This window comes from Achroia grisella, unplaced genomic scaffold (assembly GCF_030625045.1).
Source record: "Achroia grisella isolate CSIRO2021 unplaced genomic scaffold, CSIRO_AGI_Agris_v1 utg778, whole genome shotgun sequence".
Taxonomy (NCBI): domain Eukaryota; kingdom Metazoa; phylum Arthropoda; class Insecta; order Lepidoptera; family Pyralidae; genus Achroia; species Achroia grisella.
Window position 1 is genome coordinate 439,451 of NW_026713018.1, and position 15,619 is coordinate 455,069.

Here is a 15,619-nt window from a genome sequence, read left to right on the forward strand (position 1 = left end):
ACCGAAAAGTATTTTGTAGTATTATATTAATAAGTAATGTTGACATAATGAGCCTAGAAATTATGATTAAGTTTATATATCTTATAGTAAATTTAGTTATGACTATATAATGTAAAAATAATGTAAATTAAATATTGTAATGGGTGAACACTGTGATTGGTACAGTTTATGCTGTAAATAATATAAATGACGTAGTGGAGTAACTTGAAACAGTCATGCTCGCTATAAAGTTCAAACTTGCGGCGGCGTGGTGGGCCTGGTCGATGTGCTCCCTCTAATGTGGTTGAGTGATGGTGCTCATCCGTCATACTCGTGATCGGGTGTTGCTTGTGGGGACTGGTCTGTTTGGGTTGCGAACACAGATTAGACCATTTGCTTTTGTAATAGGACTCTGGTGATCACTCTATTCTCCCAAGTTTGAAAAATGTACCTATAATATTAATTTGAAAAGAATACGAGCTGAGTTTCGTGTCAGTTCTTCTCATATCGAAATCATTCCGAGCTGACGGTAGATTTGACATATCATAAGAGTCTGTAATAGACCTACATGAATAAAGATATTTTGAATTTGAAATTTGAATCTTAGGAGACAAATGGTCACCTAACGCTAAGTTATTACCACTGCCAATAAACCCCCGCAACACTGTGAAGGAATTGCAAGTGCTTTGACGGCCATTTACGAAGAAATAAGCTATTTTCTTGAAGGTTTCAATATCGTATCGGTTCGGAAATACCATTGCTGGAAGGTGATTCCACAATGTAGTTGTGCGTGGCAGAAAGTTTCTGGAAAAACGCACCATTGCTGGAAGGCGATTTTACTATGTGGTTATGCGCCGGAAGTTTCTAGAAAAACGCACGGTGGGGACCGTCATTTATCCAGAGTTTAGGATAGTAATTTAGTTTCTGGCGGGTAGTACGATGGTGAAAACAGGCCCATCTTTCACGTATTAGAGCTGAGCACAATAGGATAATGGGACCTCTATGACCAGTAGTAATAAAGCACTATTTTGTTAGAATAGACAAAGTCAGTTTTGAACATGACTCTTTAAAGAAATATATAGGGATGCCCTACCGTCAAAACAAACCAGGAAAAAATATTTTTAAAAAGTCGTTATGTAATGAGGTTCAAGTTCTTGCTAGACATTTATAAAAAAATAACAAAAACGAGCAAATTGATCATAGTCGGTAAGTGTTTGTTAAGACTGATTTTCAGGTGAGAGTAAAGTAGCTATCGGTTATTGTTTGGTAATGGAGTAGGGACTAGACTAGGGGGCCCTGATCCATCGCGGGGCCCTAGGAACGTGTCCAGTGTGCCCAGTAGGGAAAGGGCCTGGGTAGTATAGGGTAGTCTAGGGCTAGGAAGTGATAGTCACCTGTTCCATCTGATCCTCAGGCACCATCATAACAGAGTGGTCCGATGGAGTTGCATTTTGGGACAAGATGCTGGCATCCGAAACTCAGTACCAGGAGCTCGCGAGCGCGCTAGTGGCCATTGCGAAAACTTTGAAATTTGACGGCTGGCTGCTCAACGTGGAAAATAAGGTATACTCTAATATAATAATGATAAATTTATTTCATTAACCAATATCTTTTACATAGTATCACATACCAAGAAGGTTATTACAGTAAAATAATTTTTAACAGACGTATGTATAGGAGCTAAGTGAACACTACAACAGATCTAAATTTTTAATTTCATTTTGGGAATGAGTCATCTAAGAAATTGTCATACTCTTCAAACAGAGTCCATGTGTATTGCTAATTTATCATATGTAAATTTATGTACATGCATGTGCAATTGTAAATAAATAAATAAATATTATATTTATATATTTTCTTAAGCCGAGATCCCAGGATCTCCTTGTAAGCATAATTAAATACTTCTGATAGGAGACGCTCGCTCTTCTAGGGTTATTTATTTACTAAGAATTTGTTTCTACTGTAAATGACGTGTGTGTGTGTATGTGAATATTTCTGATGACTATAGTGTTAACTATCGTGTGACGCACCATTAATTAAAAATGGTAAAGTCAATAATCATGTAACCTGAAACGGAACGTCAGAGGCCAGAGCCAAAGTAATCTATGTGACATTGACAAGTGGATGACGGACGATTGAACAGAGGCAGCGGGAGTTTTGGAGCGAAAGTGTTGATATTATTATAAAAACAAATAAGAGATAGATAATTGTGAATATTGTAGGCATTGAGGTGTTTCTCTCCCTGACTAACCGGCATTACGCCTAAGTCGTCAGGATACTAGTGATTTTAAAAGTTCAGAAGCGGTACCAATCCCGCCTACAAATTCGACTGTAAGGTAATTCTGACTAGAAGTTGTGGTAAGTGAATTTACGTTAATAACACGCATACCATTAAACGCAGTTTCTCACTTGTTTTATTGAACTTTTGGATGAATTGCTTTCTACATATTAAATAGATTTAGTATGTACGATAACTTGCGAGAGTAATGACATGACATGTAGCACGATATTGAGGTATACAATATACCTAAGAAAGAAGTATTATGAATACATTAAGTATAGAACAACATGGCTATCTAATTAGTTTAAAATACAGAGTAACTATTGTTATGTTATTAATGCCTATGATAGAGTATGATAGGATATCAACAGATTAGAAACAGTTACATTAACTATGTTGACATACAGGTTGAACATGAGAACACATACCATGTTATACATATAAACAGTGTAATGGTATTGCTGAGTTTATTGCTAATTCACAGTAAATTAGTCAAACTTACTGTTCAGTTTTGTGTGTTTGTTCTACATGAATTGAATTGAAGAATTGTTATTATTTCTTTACATAGGTACACATATATGTTTGATGATCCCATTTCAGATAAATGACAATCACAGGCATAGTCCAGGTATATGTCTTGATGGTGGTTATATTCCCAAATTGAGACACTGTCATATGTATATATATTATATTGGTTGATACTTTGATATGTGTTTATTAATGAATTAATAAAGCATATTAATATAGATAGACACAGTATATTGTTGACATAAACTGATACCAGCAACATAACATGTTATATTTCATAATATTAGATATTAAAGACATTTTAGATGCTATCTCATGATTAGCTGTGAAGCTCTCAGTGAAAATAGTACTTAACTCTGATAGTACAATTATTATATTTATTTCTTGCTGTGTTTTGAACTTTATATATATAGCAATGGCTAACAATTGGTAGTAAACTCCAATGTTAAAAAACCGAATAACTGTAAACTATTATTATTAATAGTTCCTTATTTAATCATTATTTAGTATAAAATCCAATTGAGATCTATTAGGATCCTCAAGGTTATCATAATCATATGATATTGATTATTAATGTGTTGAAAAAGCACCTAGAAATGATATCCAATTCCTCAAAGGTGTCATATTATGCTGGAATTATATATTACATGTATGCTCAGATTGAATGTATTATATGTTTGAGCAATTGGTTCACTTCTTTGATGCTTCTCTTGAAATTCATTAGAATGGCCCTTAGCAGCCATTGTTGATCAATAAAGGTACTTAAAGGTCCTGTGCAGGTACCTGTAGCTATGTACATCTGTCATTTGAGACAATGTTTAGTAAGTGAGTGTTGGAATTTATAAGCACCACATTAATATGTGACATGTTAGAAAGTGATAGATTACAGGTAAGACTATTCTTACATGGTTCAGTTTTATAATTTATGAAGTTGTCTTTTAACCTAAAGAAAAGCTTTTGGTAACTCCAGAAATGAATGTTGTTGGCTCTTGATTGTATTATTGATTGTACAAGAAACCTGTTGAATTTTCTAAACAATACTTGAGCAACAAGCTTGTCTTTAAATTTACTATTAGTGTTATGAATATGAATAAAAGTTTTTGGAAATAAGTTAATATCTGTGTACATACAAAATGTTTGGATATATATATTGAGTCGCAACAGTGAGAGTATTTGCCTTTTGATGAGTTATAACTCTCCATACAGTAAATTGCACAAAATGTCATGATTTTATAATATGAATATGTACAACATACGACAATTGTTATAACAATAATGAAAATAGACTATTGTAATATATTGCAATGTATTGCTATATTGTCCAATCTTGTGTAGTGCATAAGCTAATGAACTGAAGATTTGCTGCAAGGATCTGAGCTTAAGTTATCCATTGAGTTTTATTATTTAGTGTCATTTGTAGAATGACAGTACTAAGAAACTATAAAGTGGACAGATTCATTGTTAAATCTGTATTGGAATTGAAATGTGAACCAAGGAGGAAATCATAATTGTTTAAATTCAAATTGTATTATATATTTGTGAAGTACAGATAATAAAAAAAAATAAACAAGTAGAATATATTATTGAATATTAATATAAATAAATGTATATCAGAATATGATAATAACTGATTTAAAGCATTCATGAGTTAATAATGAACTCATCTTGAAGTTAGCACATGGATTGTGTCAAACAGTGTGGTCTAGAATTGTGAAATTTGGATAATAAACTTTATAATTCAGATATTATGGCAGGAAAATGGAAATAAATGAGTGCATAGCACTCTTGTTGTATATAGGTATGGACAGATGGGAGAGAATTAAGTGAATACATGTAAACTGTGATATGGTGAAATAGAGGAGAAAGGAAAAATTGGATACTATTTTTAAATGGTTTATGTAACTTACCTTCTATGTATTTGTAGACTACAGGATTATAAAATATTTTATGATTTGACTAATGAAGTTTCTGTATATTAATTAGTTATTATTAAATAGTCTCTGTGGGAGGCAATGTTAAGATATTCAAAGTACATCAGCTTTAAAATTATTATAGAGGAAAATTATGAGACACAGACAGACAAGATTGTTAGGAAAGTAAAGAGATATGGATATTCTAGAAAACTTTGCTGATGACCTTGGTAATGTGGTTATTAATAGGCTGCATAATTGTCCATGCATGGAAATTCGTTCCCATTCTATACAACCGTTATATATTTATGAGAATTCCTGATTGTTGGTGTTTTATGCTATGCCTTTATAAGCATGTGGTTTGTTTTATTTAATATAACTTTGTTACCAAAGAGGATGAGACTGAAGTTAGTCGGTTTTATGAAGATAGCACTTCTATACTGTGGCAAGCTTCCAATTATCTTCTGTGAATCTACTGTACTGTAGAGGACAGTGCATGGTGATTTCGGTATAGCTATGACACACATGGAATATATAAGTAAAAAAATAAAAAAAAAGAATAGGAAAAATCCTCAATATCTTGTGAACACAAGTTAATCACTGCAAATGTAACTTAGATTGAAAGTGAGATGTTGGTATCCGTTGGGATGAACAGTGATTCACAAGCACAGTATCAGTATAATTTATAGAAGAAAAAAATATATAAATAGTAATAATTCAAAAGAAAATTGTATCATATGTACAGGTATAAATACATATAGTAATGCCTATTTAACATTTAAATAGTATTGTGATTGATTGGATTGTAGGACGCCATATAATGAAATGAAAAATTTATAAGCCATATATATATATATATATATATATAAGAAAATGGCAGAGACGACAGACAAAAGAAACGTAGGACAGCAGAAAAAAAGATAAGCAGATGACATAAGAAAAAAAAGGAAACAGCAGGAGAAGACTGGATGCAAACTTCCATAGAGAGAGACATGGATAGTCAGTATGGACGAGCTGGTTTATGAATATGGATACTGGCGTAATTTATGAGATTTTTATATGGTTTACTGATGGATAATAAACTACTTTATGAATAGCATATATGTAGAATGAAAAATAAATACTGCATGGTCTAAGTTGTAAGTTTTACATGTTATAGAGAATTATTTGTTGAGAAAATGTTTGCGAGCTGAGCCATTGTTCTTTAATTATAATGGTATTATAGTGAATACAAATTTAAGAAGCACAGGTAGTTAAAAGAAAAACAAAAACAAATTGTTGTTAAATGTATGAGCATTAAAGTTTTGAAAAGTGTACATGGGTATACTAGATTTAAGTTGAAAGAATCCTATTGAACCTATAACTGTTTTAAGAGACCTTTATATCCAATGCAAATAAAATGAGAGACAATATAAGTTGTGGAAGTAAGGCTATATCTGTCAATTTAATCCCAGGAATATATAAGAAAAGTTACTAGAGGATATAAATGAAAGTTAAATATTGTTAACAATAGATTACAGTTTACAGTTATAAATTACTGTTGTAGATGGTTTTGCCAATTTTATTAATTTCTAGTTAACCTTTGTTAAATCTTGAGATATTGTATCTATTAAGATTTTAATTGGTTAAAAAAAAAAAAGAGTATAATCGAAGCGTATAATGCTAAATTAACGAGCATGTAAGAATTGTTGGTATACATGTTGACTCAATTGACTGGAATATGAGATTGGATGTGTTGTATTTAGACCATTGTCACTTTTGACATAACTGTTGAGTTGAAGTAAAATAAAAGTGTTAACTAAGACTTTTAATAGTAAACTCTTCAACATATAAGAATTGATGTTGTCACTTGCATAGCATACGAGAACGGATGTATTAAATAAGTGAGGGTGTTTTAATGTTGAATTGTACAAAATTACAGGTGTAGAGATATTGGAAGTTTATAATAATAACGGTGATGTTGTTTTCAAATATTTGGTTGATATTGATCAGATAAATAAGATTGAATTAAATTTAAAGCGTTGTCTTTGACGACGACGGAAGTTAAAATTTTTATAAGTAATGATCAACGCAATCAAATGCTGGGCATTTGATTCCATAGATTAGTCTGAGCACCTATATGCACTTGTATGTGTGGCTGAACGCCCTTTGGAGAAATCGGATTGACTATTGTACTAACTAAATAGTTTAAATTGAAATTAATCCTTTCAGAATTGATTTTATGTGTCTGTTGTAATTAATGAGAAATTAGAAGAGGTGCTAATTTATAGAACCCAGACACCGTATACAGACACTTTAGAAATATTATGAATAAAGCGCTCGAGGTGTACAAGATAGTTACACTGCAAGATTGTAGTAAGGACGATCACAAGGTAAAATTTGATACACCTCTATGGAAAATAGTCGGTAAATATACGCGGTGAAGAGTTGTACATGAACGAATAGATCTGAAAGATTAAGGAATGCTAGTGATACAATGATGAGTTACAATCGATGACAAGCTGAATTATGAGCAAAATGGCTAATAGAACGGGCGGTTGATATGACAATGAAAAATGATTTGCAATACTTTGATGAAATTATGAGATTAATATAATAATCATATGACTATGAATACGATTTATGGATTTTAAGGTAAATGATGGTGATTTAGATTTGATGATATACTGATGAGATGATTGCGCTGAGATCGCGGCTGATGGTTCCGTATACGTTAGTTCACGGAGAAAATGGGGATCCGCGTGTGCTCAATGCGACGTACAACGAACGACTCGCTTTTTGTTGATGCTACTCAAGATTTGGTAGATAATAATAGGAGTAGGGTGTGTGGTAGTAATATATTGTATGTTCGTTCAGAAATTGGTAGATACTAGATATATATCAACCAGATATATAATTCGAATTTGGTACATAATTAAATTGAATTAACTTATGATTAAATGTTATAAAGTCCTTTAAAGCGTTGGAGAAATAGTAAAATGGAACCAGGAAATCCAGTTCTTAAAGATATGTAATAGAATAAAAAGTAATAGTAAATTTTGATGGGAGTGCATATAACCCATAGTTGAGTTGCAATGTAGAGCACTTGAGGCTGAAGTAAAAATAGCATAGTACCATAAAGAATATGACTAGTTGGAGGCCGTAACTCCTTGCGTGCGCAAGCGGTGAATGCCTCATTGAGAAAATGACCAGTTGTTAAATATTTGATGTGTTTCAGTTGGAGGCCGTAGTTCCTTGTGGCGGCAAGCAGTGGCTGAGTCTAATGAGAATCTGACCAGTTTGAGGCCGTAGCTCCTTGTGTGGGCAAGCGGTGGCTGAGTCTAATGAGAATTTGACCAGTTTGAGGCCGTAGCTCCTTGTGCGGGCAAGCGGTGGCTGAGTCTAATAAAATCCAGATCTGTTGAGACCGTAGTCATAGTGGGCAAGCGGTGGCATTTTTTTAATGTTTTGTTTTAACAGGTATTTCACTAATTAGCTAGGCAGCCGTGTTTGCAGAGATGCTGACTAGTACCTGGTGTGAAAAATTAAGTGATACAACTTAAGGCGGAAAAATATAACAAAGACTGAATTCATGATGTTGAAATGTAATGTGTAGTTGTCAGTGGCAACTTTCATATTTTAAGTATGTAAAGTATCTCAAACTAAATTTTATATGATTTTAATTTTATTATATTACCCGATGTTAACTGTTATGATAATATCGAATGAGGCCCTTCGACAACGTTGGATGGCCGAAGTGGCTACGAATACCATCGATAAAATATAAAGTGAATAGTAGGCTTACTAAACTCACGTTCGTTTGACGAAAGTTAGTAATTCGTTTTATGGAAATTGCGCAAGGTTTTACAACAAATTCCCAGAGTCTGTACTCAATTTGCCAGAAAAAGAAATCAAATGTGTCATAAAATATTTTCTTTAAAAAAAAAAAAGCTTATTATAAAATTTATAAATGTCATCATTTATAAATCAGTGTTTTTTTTTAGAAAATATCTAACTTGAAATTCATAGCGCTGTCAATGTTGTCTGATTGAACGGAGATTAAGTGCGTAGCGGTTTTTATGTTGATTGCCGCACGCCTAATCCTTGTTGTTAATTAAATATAAGTAAATCAATATTTATTTAAAAGAGCAACACACAGGTTTCTTGTTTATTCTTCTTGTGATGAATCTGCGTTCCGAATAAGCGATAGATTCAAAAATCTTGACTACTCAAAAGTGCTTATATTAAGTTTGTTTGAATAAAGATTATTTCTATTTCACATTAATCTGGAACAGTGGTTTTTGGTTTATGTTAAACTGGTGTTGTAAAGAAAATTGAGATCAGTATCTACAATCATTTATAGTTCCCTAAATGTACAGGGTTCAAAGGGTGCAATAGATTACTTGACCAGTGAGCTGATGGTATTGTTAAGTAAATCATAACTGAAATTCAATGAATTATGTTATATTAAAATAATTTTCTGGTAAATCAAGAGTATCGTCGAAGTAAAATAGTAGTAGTAGTATTGAGGGTATTAGAACCACTTGAATAATATTGACCTGTTATTTTCTATTGGTGAGGTGAAGGCAGGCAGCGATTTTGTTCTAATTTTATGTCACGAGAATAATACTTTCTCTTTATATTTTTTTCTCTATATATGTAGGTAATTAAGTTTTACCTTTTGTAATGTGATATGTTAAATTTATCCGTTAAAATATTCATGATGAGAAATGTCAAGTTCTATTTTGGAGGTATAAAAAAAAAATGCAATGTTCATAAGATCGGAAACTTACATTGTGATGGTGATATGTTACAGTCTGACTCATAGAAGTCAATCACCGCCAAATAATTGTTTGTTACTCTAAAAGGTTGTTCATGTTTTTGGGTGATTTGGATTATGTAAATTAATATATGTTATGTTATATTTTGTGCATTCTGAATGCATGCCGAAACTTAGCTCTGTTAGTATTGATTTTAGATTGTAAACCTTTGACAGTATACTAAGATAGTCAATGTTATGAAAGTAATGTGTATCTTTAGTTTATTTAGTTAAGTATTTGTTATATGATCCTGTAGACACTATATCCTTTGATAAGCATGACTACGCTCATCAGTTACCTATGTGTCTGGGCCAGACACTATTGCAGGATGGCCGACTGTTAACTATCGTGTGACGCACCATTAATTAAAAATGGTAAAGTCAATAATCATGTAACCTGAAACGGAACGTCAGAGGCCAGAGCCAAAGTAATCTATGTGACATTGACAAGTGGATGACGGACGATTGAACAGAGGCAGCGGGAGTTTTGGAGCGAAAGTGTTGATATTATTATAAAAACAAATAAGAGATAGATAATTGTGAATATTGTAGGCATTGAGGTGTTTCTCTCCCTGACTAACCGGCATTACGCCTAAGTCGTCAGGATACTAGTGATTTTAAAAATAGATTCTCCCTGCCTATCTCATACAAGATCTGGCTTGAGATTAGATAGACAGATAAAATAGAAAATCTGTTTAAAATAATCTTAATAGTTATTTTTATTTAATCTACCGCTCAATAGGGGGGAAATAGGATTGTTAGTAATGTGGACTAATGAACCTATTACTAGCAATGTACCATGTTAGGTTGACCTACCCTGGAAACCATCGTGATAAATTCTTGGTGAATTTGTCACGATGGGCTAACTCACCTGACCTCATGCTCATCTTAGCCTCCACTGGTGCCCGGCCAGCGTAAACCGTTAGCGCAGGCTGGTGCACCATTCCATTATCATCCACAAAAAAAACCGCTCAATAGGATATCTCAAGAAGAACGACATTTCGAGGATAGTTATTTTTATTTAATCTATTCCTCAATTAGATGTCACAAGAAAGATAAAACACACTAATTACAATTTTAACTTTTGTTATGAGGTATATAACTTTCCCATTGACATAGATAATGTAATGAACGCTAAAGAAACTTATTCTAAATGTAGTAATGACATATTGTAATTTAAATAATGTAAATTAAATATTGTAATGGGTGAAAACTGTGATTGGTACAGTTTATGCTGTAAATAATATAAATGACGTAGTGGAGTAACTTGAAACAGTCATGCTCGTTATAAAGTTCAAACTTGTGGCGGCGTGGTGGGCCGGGTCGATGTGCTCCCTCTAATATGGTTGAGTGCAATGATGGCTGGCTCATCCGTCATACTCGTGAACGGGTGCTGATTGTGGGGACTGGTCTGTTCAGGTTGCGAACACGGATTAGATTTTTTTATTTTTTTTTATATAGCATATGCTGGTGGTCACTCTATTCTTCCAAATTTGAATTTAAATGAAATAGTATTATTGTAAATATGTACAACATTAAAAAAAAAACGAGCTGAGTTTCTTGTCAGTTCTTCTCATCTCGAAATCATTCCGAACTGACGGTAGATTTGACATATCATAAGAGTTTGTAATAGACCTACATGAATAAAGATATTTTGAATTTCAATTTTGAATTTGAATTTTTGTGTTGCTTTTTTAAATAATCATAAATTTAATTGATTGTAATGTAAATAAATAGTTAATATTACTAACAGTAATTTCTCTCCACTGATCGCGCGACGTACAGGTCACGAAGCCGGCTGCGTTGCTGGAGTTTGTGCGTTGCCTGCACAAGATGTTGCACCAGGAGCTGCCGGAGCCGGTCCTCATCTGGTACGACAGCGTCACCACCGATGGGCAACTCATCTGGCAGAACGGACTCAACCACAAAAATAAGTAAGTCCGATAAAACTTGTACCTACACTTGCAGGGCCTGATCTACCTAAGGGCTTTTTGGACTGCAGCCCAGAGCCCCGACGATAGAAAGGGCCCCCAGTCCCCACTGAAACGATATTTAGAATATAAAAAAATATCTAAAATGTTAAGGTTTTTTTTTATGGATGATAATGGAATCAAGCGTCTGCCTGCGCTAATGGTTTACGCTGGCGGGGCACCAGTGGAGGATGATAAGATGAACATGAAGTCAGATCAGTTAGCCCAACGTGACAAATTCACCGGGAATTTATCACGATGGTTTCCAGGGGGAACCGCGTGGAGGTCGACCTGACATGGTACATTGCTAGCAATGGGGTCATGAGTCCACATTACTAACAATAATAATAATAATAATAATAATAAACTCTTTATTGTGCACATAGAAGAAATACAATAAGAAAAAGAAAAAAACAATAAATAGAAAATTATGAACAAAAGGCGGTCTTATCGCTATAAGCAATTTCTTACAGACAACCTGCAAGATAGGACTAACATACACAGAAGAGGTAGATGGCACACACAAGACACTAGAATTATCAAACCAATTAATAGACATACATATATATATATATATATATATATATATATATATATCCTTACTAATATTATAAATGCGAAAGTAACTCTGTCTGTCTGTCTGTCTGTCTGTCTGTCTGTCTCGCTTTCACACCAAAACTACTGAACCGATTTAAATGAAATTTAGTACGCAGATAGTCTAGACGCCGAGGATGGACATAGGCTACTTTTTAATGCGAAAAAAGGGTTGTAAGGGGTTCAAAATGGAAATACAAGGTTATCTTTATGCGGTTGAATCCTTATTCGTCATATTTTCATTTCACTAGCTAACAACCAATCAACACATCGCGTGCGTTTGCGCCATTCGCCATCTTTTCATTTCACTAGCTAACAACCAATCAACACATCGCGTGCGTTTGCGCCAATAAGGTATCCATCACAGAGAACAAAACCACAGATAACATAATGTAAAACGAAAGATCTTGCCGGAAACATGACGTTGACGTTTAGTGAAAATATTGTTTTTGACACTTTTTTATGATAAAATCGTATATCGTGTGTATGTGTTTTTTCTTTAAACCTGAAATTGGCCGATTGCGAGACAAATTTGGCGATTTTTTTTATCAATTTGTTTTACGGCTCTGGATACAAGCCCAGTTTAGCCCAACTTAAAGTTTTACAATATAAATTACAAAAATTAAAGTCAATATCCAATGTTAAATAATAATAAATGTCAAATGTTGTTTCCCTGTTCTGAACAACTTAAAAAAAACTATTAAGTTTTCTTTTTAAGTTGTTCAGTACAATCACAATTTCTTCAAATTTTATTATTTACATTTTTTAAAGAATGTTGTGGTGTGGCACTATCCGAAATTAAATTATTTACCCATTTTTGTAGGTTATACAGAAATAATGTGTGGGTGTTTATTTAAAAAGCATTAACACAAAATTAATAAAGTATAGGTATTAATAAATATATGGTTGTTGTATCAAAATAGAATTTTCTTATTTTTCACTAAAATAAAAACTAACTGTCTTTTTTATAAAATAAATGACCTTTTCATTATGCCATATATTATGGAACTAAATTATTTAGCTGATTGTAAGAAACAAAATGTTGGTTTGTAGATTAATACTGTAAAATTATTATTTGTACGGAAACGATAAAAATATATTTTTGTGCTGCGACAAAAACTAATATTATAAATGTGAAAGTAACTCTGTCTGTCTGTCTCGCTTTCACGCCAAAACTACTAAACCGATTTGAATGAAATTTCGTATACAGATAGTCTAGACCCTGAGAATGGACATAGGCTACTTTTTAATGCGAAAAAAGGGTTGTAAGGGGTTAAAAGGGGGGATGAAAGATTGTATGGAAGAATCGTCATTTTTGAAGCTAGAAGCTTGAAACTTATTTTTGAGACTGTTGATTAAATATAAATAAAAATGACATTCAATGTTTGTAAAAAATTACCCTTAAGGGGGTAAAATAAAATAGGGGATGCAAGTTTTTATGTAAATTCGTCATTTTTGAAGCTAGAAGCTTAAACTTATTGTTGAGACTGTTGATTAAATATAAATACATATGACATTCATTGTTTGTAAAAAAATTACCCTTAAGGGGGTAAAATAAAATAGGGGATGCAAGTTTTTATGTAAACACGTCATTTTTGAAGCTAGAAGCTTGAATCTTATTGTTGAGACTGTTGATTAAATATAAATACATTGACATTCATTGTTTGTAAAAACAAATACCCTTAAGGGGGTAAAATAAAATAGGAGATGCAAGTTTTTATGTAAAATCGTCATTTTTGAAGCTAGAAGCTTGAAACTTATTTTTGAGGCTGTTGATTAAATATAAATAAATATGACATTCATTGTTTGTAAAAAAATTACCCTTAAGGGGGTAAAATAAAGTAGGGGATGATAGTTATTATGTAAATTCGTAATTTTTGAAACTAGAACGATGAAACTATTTTCATTGGTTCTTTTGGGGTAGATTTTTAAAAACCCCACTAATGTTATAACTGTGAAAGTAACTCTGTTTGTCTTTATGTCAGTCTTACGCTCCAAAACAAAATAAAAATTTAAATGAAATTTGGTACACAGTTAGTTTACACCCGGACAAAGAATATAGGGTACTTTTGAATGTGAAAAAAGGATTGTAAGGGGGTTGCAATGGTAGGCTGTATGGAAGAATCGTCATTTTTTAAAACTAGAAGTTTGAGACTCATTTTTAGGCTGTTGTTTAAATATCAATAAATATGATATTCAATGTTTGTAAAATGTTTACTCTTAGGGGGAGGGGGGTAGTAAAATAAAATAGAGAATGAAAGTTATTGTGGAAATTTGCTGTTTGTGTGGTTGTGGAAGCTAGAACGATTAAACTTTTTTCTTTGTCTTTTTAGGGTTAGTTTATTAAATACCTTACTGATATTATAAATGTGAAAGTAACTTTATCTGTTTGTTTCGCTTACACGCCAAAAATACTGAACCGATTTAAATTGAAATTTGAAACAGACATAGATAGACTAGATCCTGAGAAAGGACATAGGTTACTTTTTAATGTGAAAAAGGGTTGCAAGAGGATTAAAAGGGTAGATCCAAGGTTATATAGATGTATCGTCATATTTAAAGCTAGAAGTTTGAAATTTATTTTTTAGCCTATTGATTAAATATTTATTTTTACTTTTTATCATTTTTGAAGCTAAAACGATGAAACTTATTTATTTGACTTATATTGTGTTAATTGAGTTAAATATTTTTTCATTATTTACGCGGACGAAGTCGCGGGTACAGCTAGTATATATATATATAAATATCCCCTTGGGCACTTTGTGGCTCAGACGTGCCGTATAGGTAGTTTTTTGTTGATCCTTTTTCACTTGTTGATCCGGAGGCCTTTTGTTGATCTAATGCCAGCTGACCATATATAAATGTTGATCCGTTTTGAGCCACAACTGTCACGACGAGTAATAATAATAATTAAGCGATTTATACACGATTTTATACAAATCCACCTTTTTGGCATACGAGCAGTTCTTGATCCAATTCAAACGGGCCAATCAGGGTGCAGCATTTGCCAAGGGCTTCCTCATTGGCACGTTTGGGCTACTACATTATGGCTACAGTAACTTAATAATGTCTAGCTAGTATTTCAAGAATAATAGTCTATCTAATCTAAATATTTATAGAAATCAGTCTGGAGTAACGTGACTCCAGATCAAACCTCAATACTTATTATTTTTTGGACGGGAATCTTTTCTTTTGTAACAAAGTTACTGAGCGAATAAAGAGAAGACGCAACGGCGGATCCAGGGGGAGCGTCATGGAGGTCATGGGAGTCATGGGGGCGTCATGACTCTCCCCCTTAGCCCAGGACTTAGGTAGACCACTAATTGAACTAAAAAATAATGAAACAGCAAATTTTTTTGCACGATCGGAGTGTTGGTGCAGTAGTATTAATTATAATTAAACATTGTTACTTAAAACATAACAGTTAAAGTACTATAACACTAAAAGCAAAATAGGTATTTTCAAAATACTTTTTCAAAATAAATTACCCTTTGAGTTTTTGTCCAAACCTCAGATATTTTATTTATTTTAGGTATATCAATCATTACATAGTATAGTA

At 32.9% G+C, this 15,619-nt stretch overlaps 1 protein-coding gene across 1 annotated transcript in view; it reads left to right on the forward strand.

Annotated features, from left to right (window-relative positions):
• LOC131850628 (ecdysone oxidase-like) overlaps nt 1-15,619 on the forward strand; it is a 67,009-nt gene that overhangs the window by 1,459 nt on the left and 49,931 nt on the right. The window contains exons 3-4 of the mRNA XM_059200923.1: nt 1,394-1,542; nt 11,282-11,430. Coding sequence (XP_059056906.1) covers nt 1,394-1,542; nt 11,282-11,430 — 298 coding nt within the window. The remainder of the gene's footprint in view (nt 1-1,393; nt 1,543-11,281; nt 11,431-15,619) is intronic.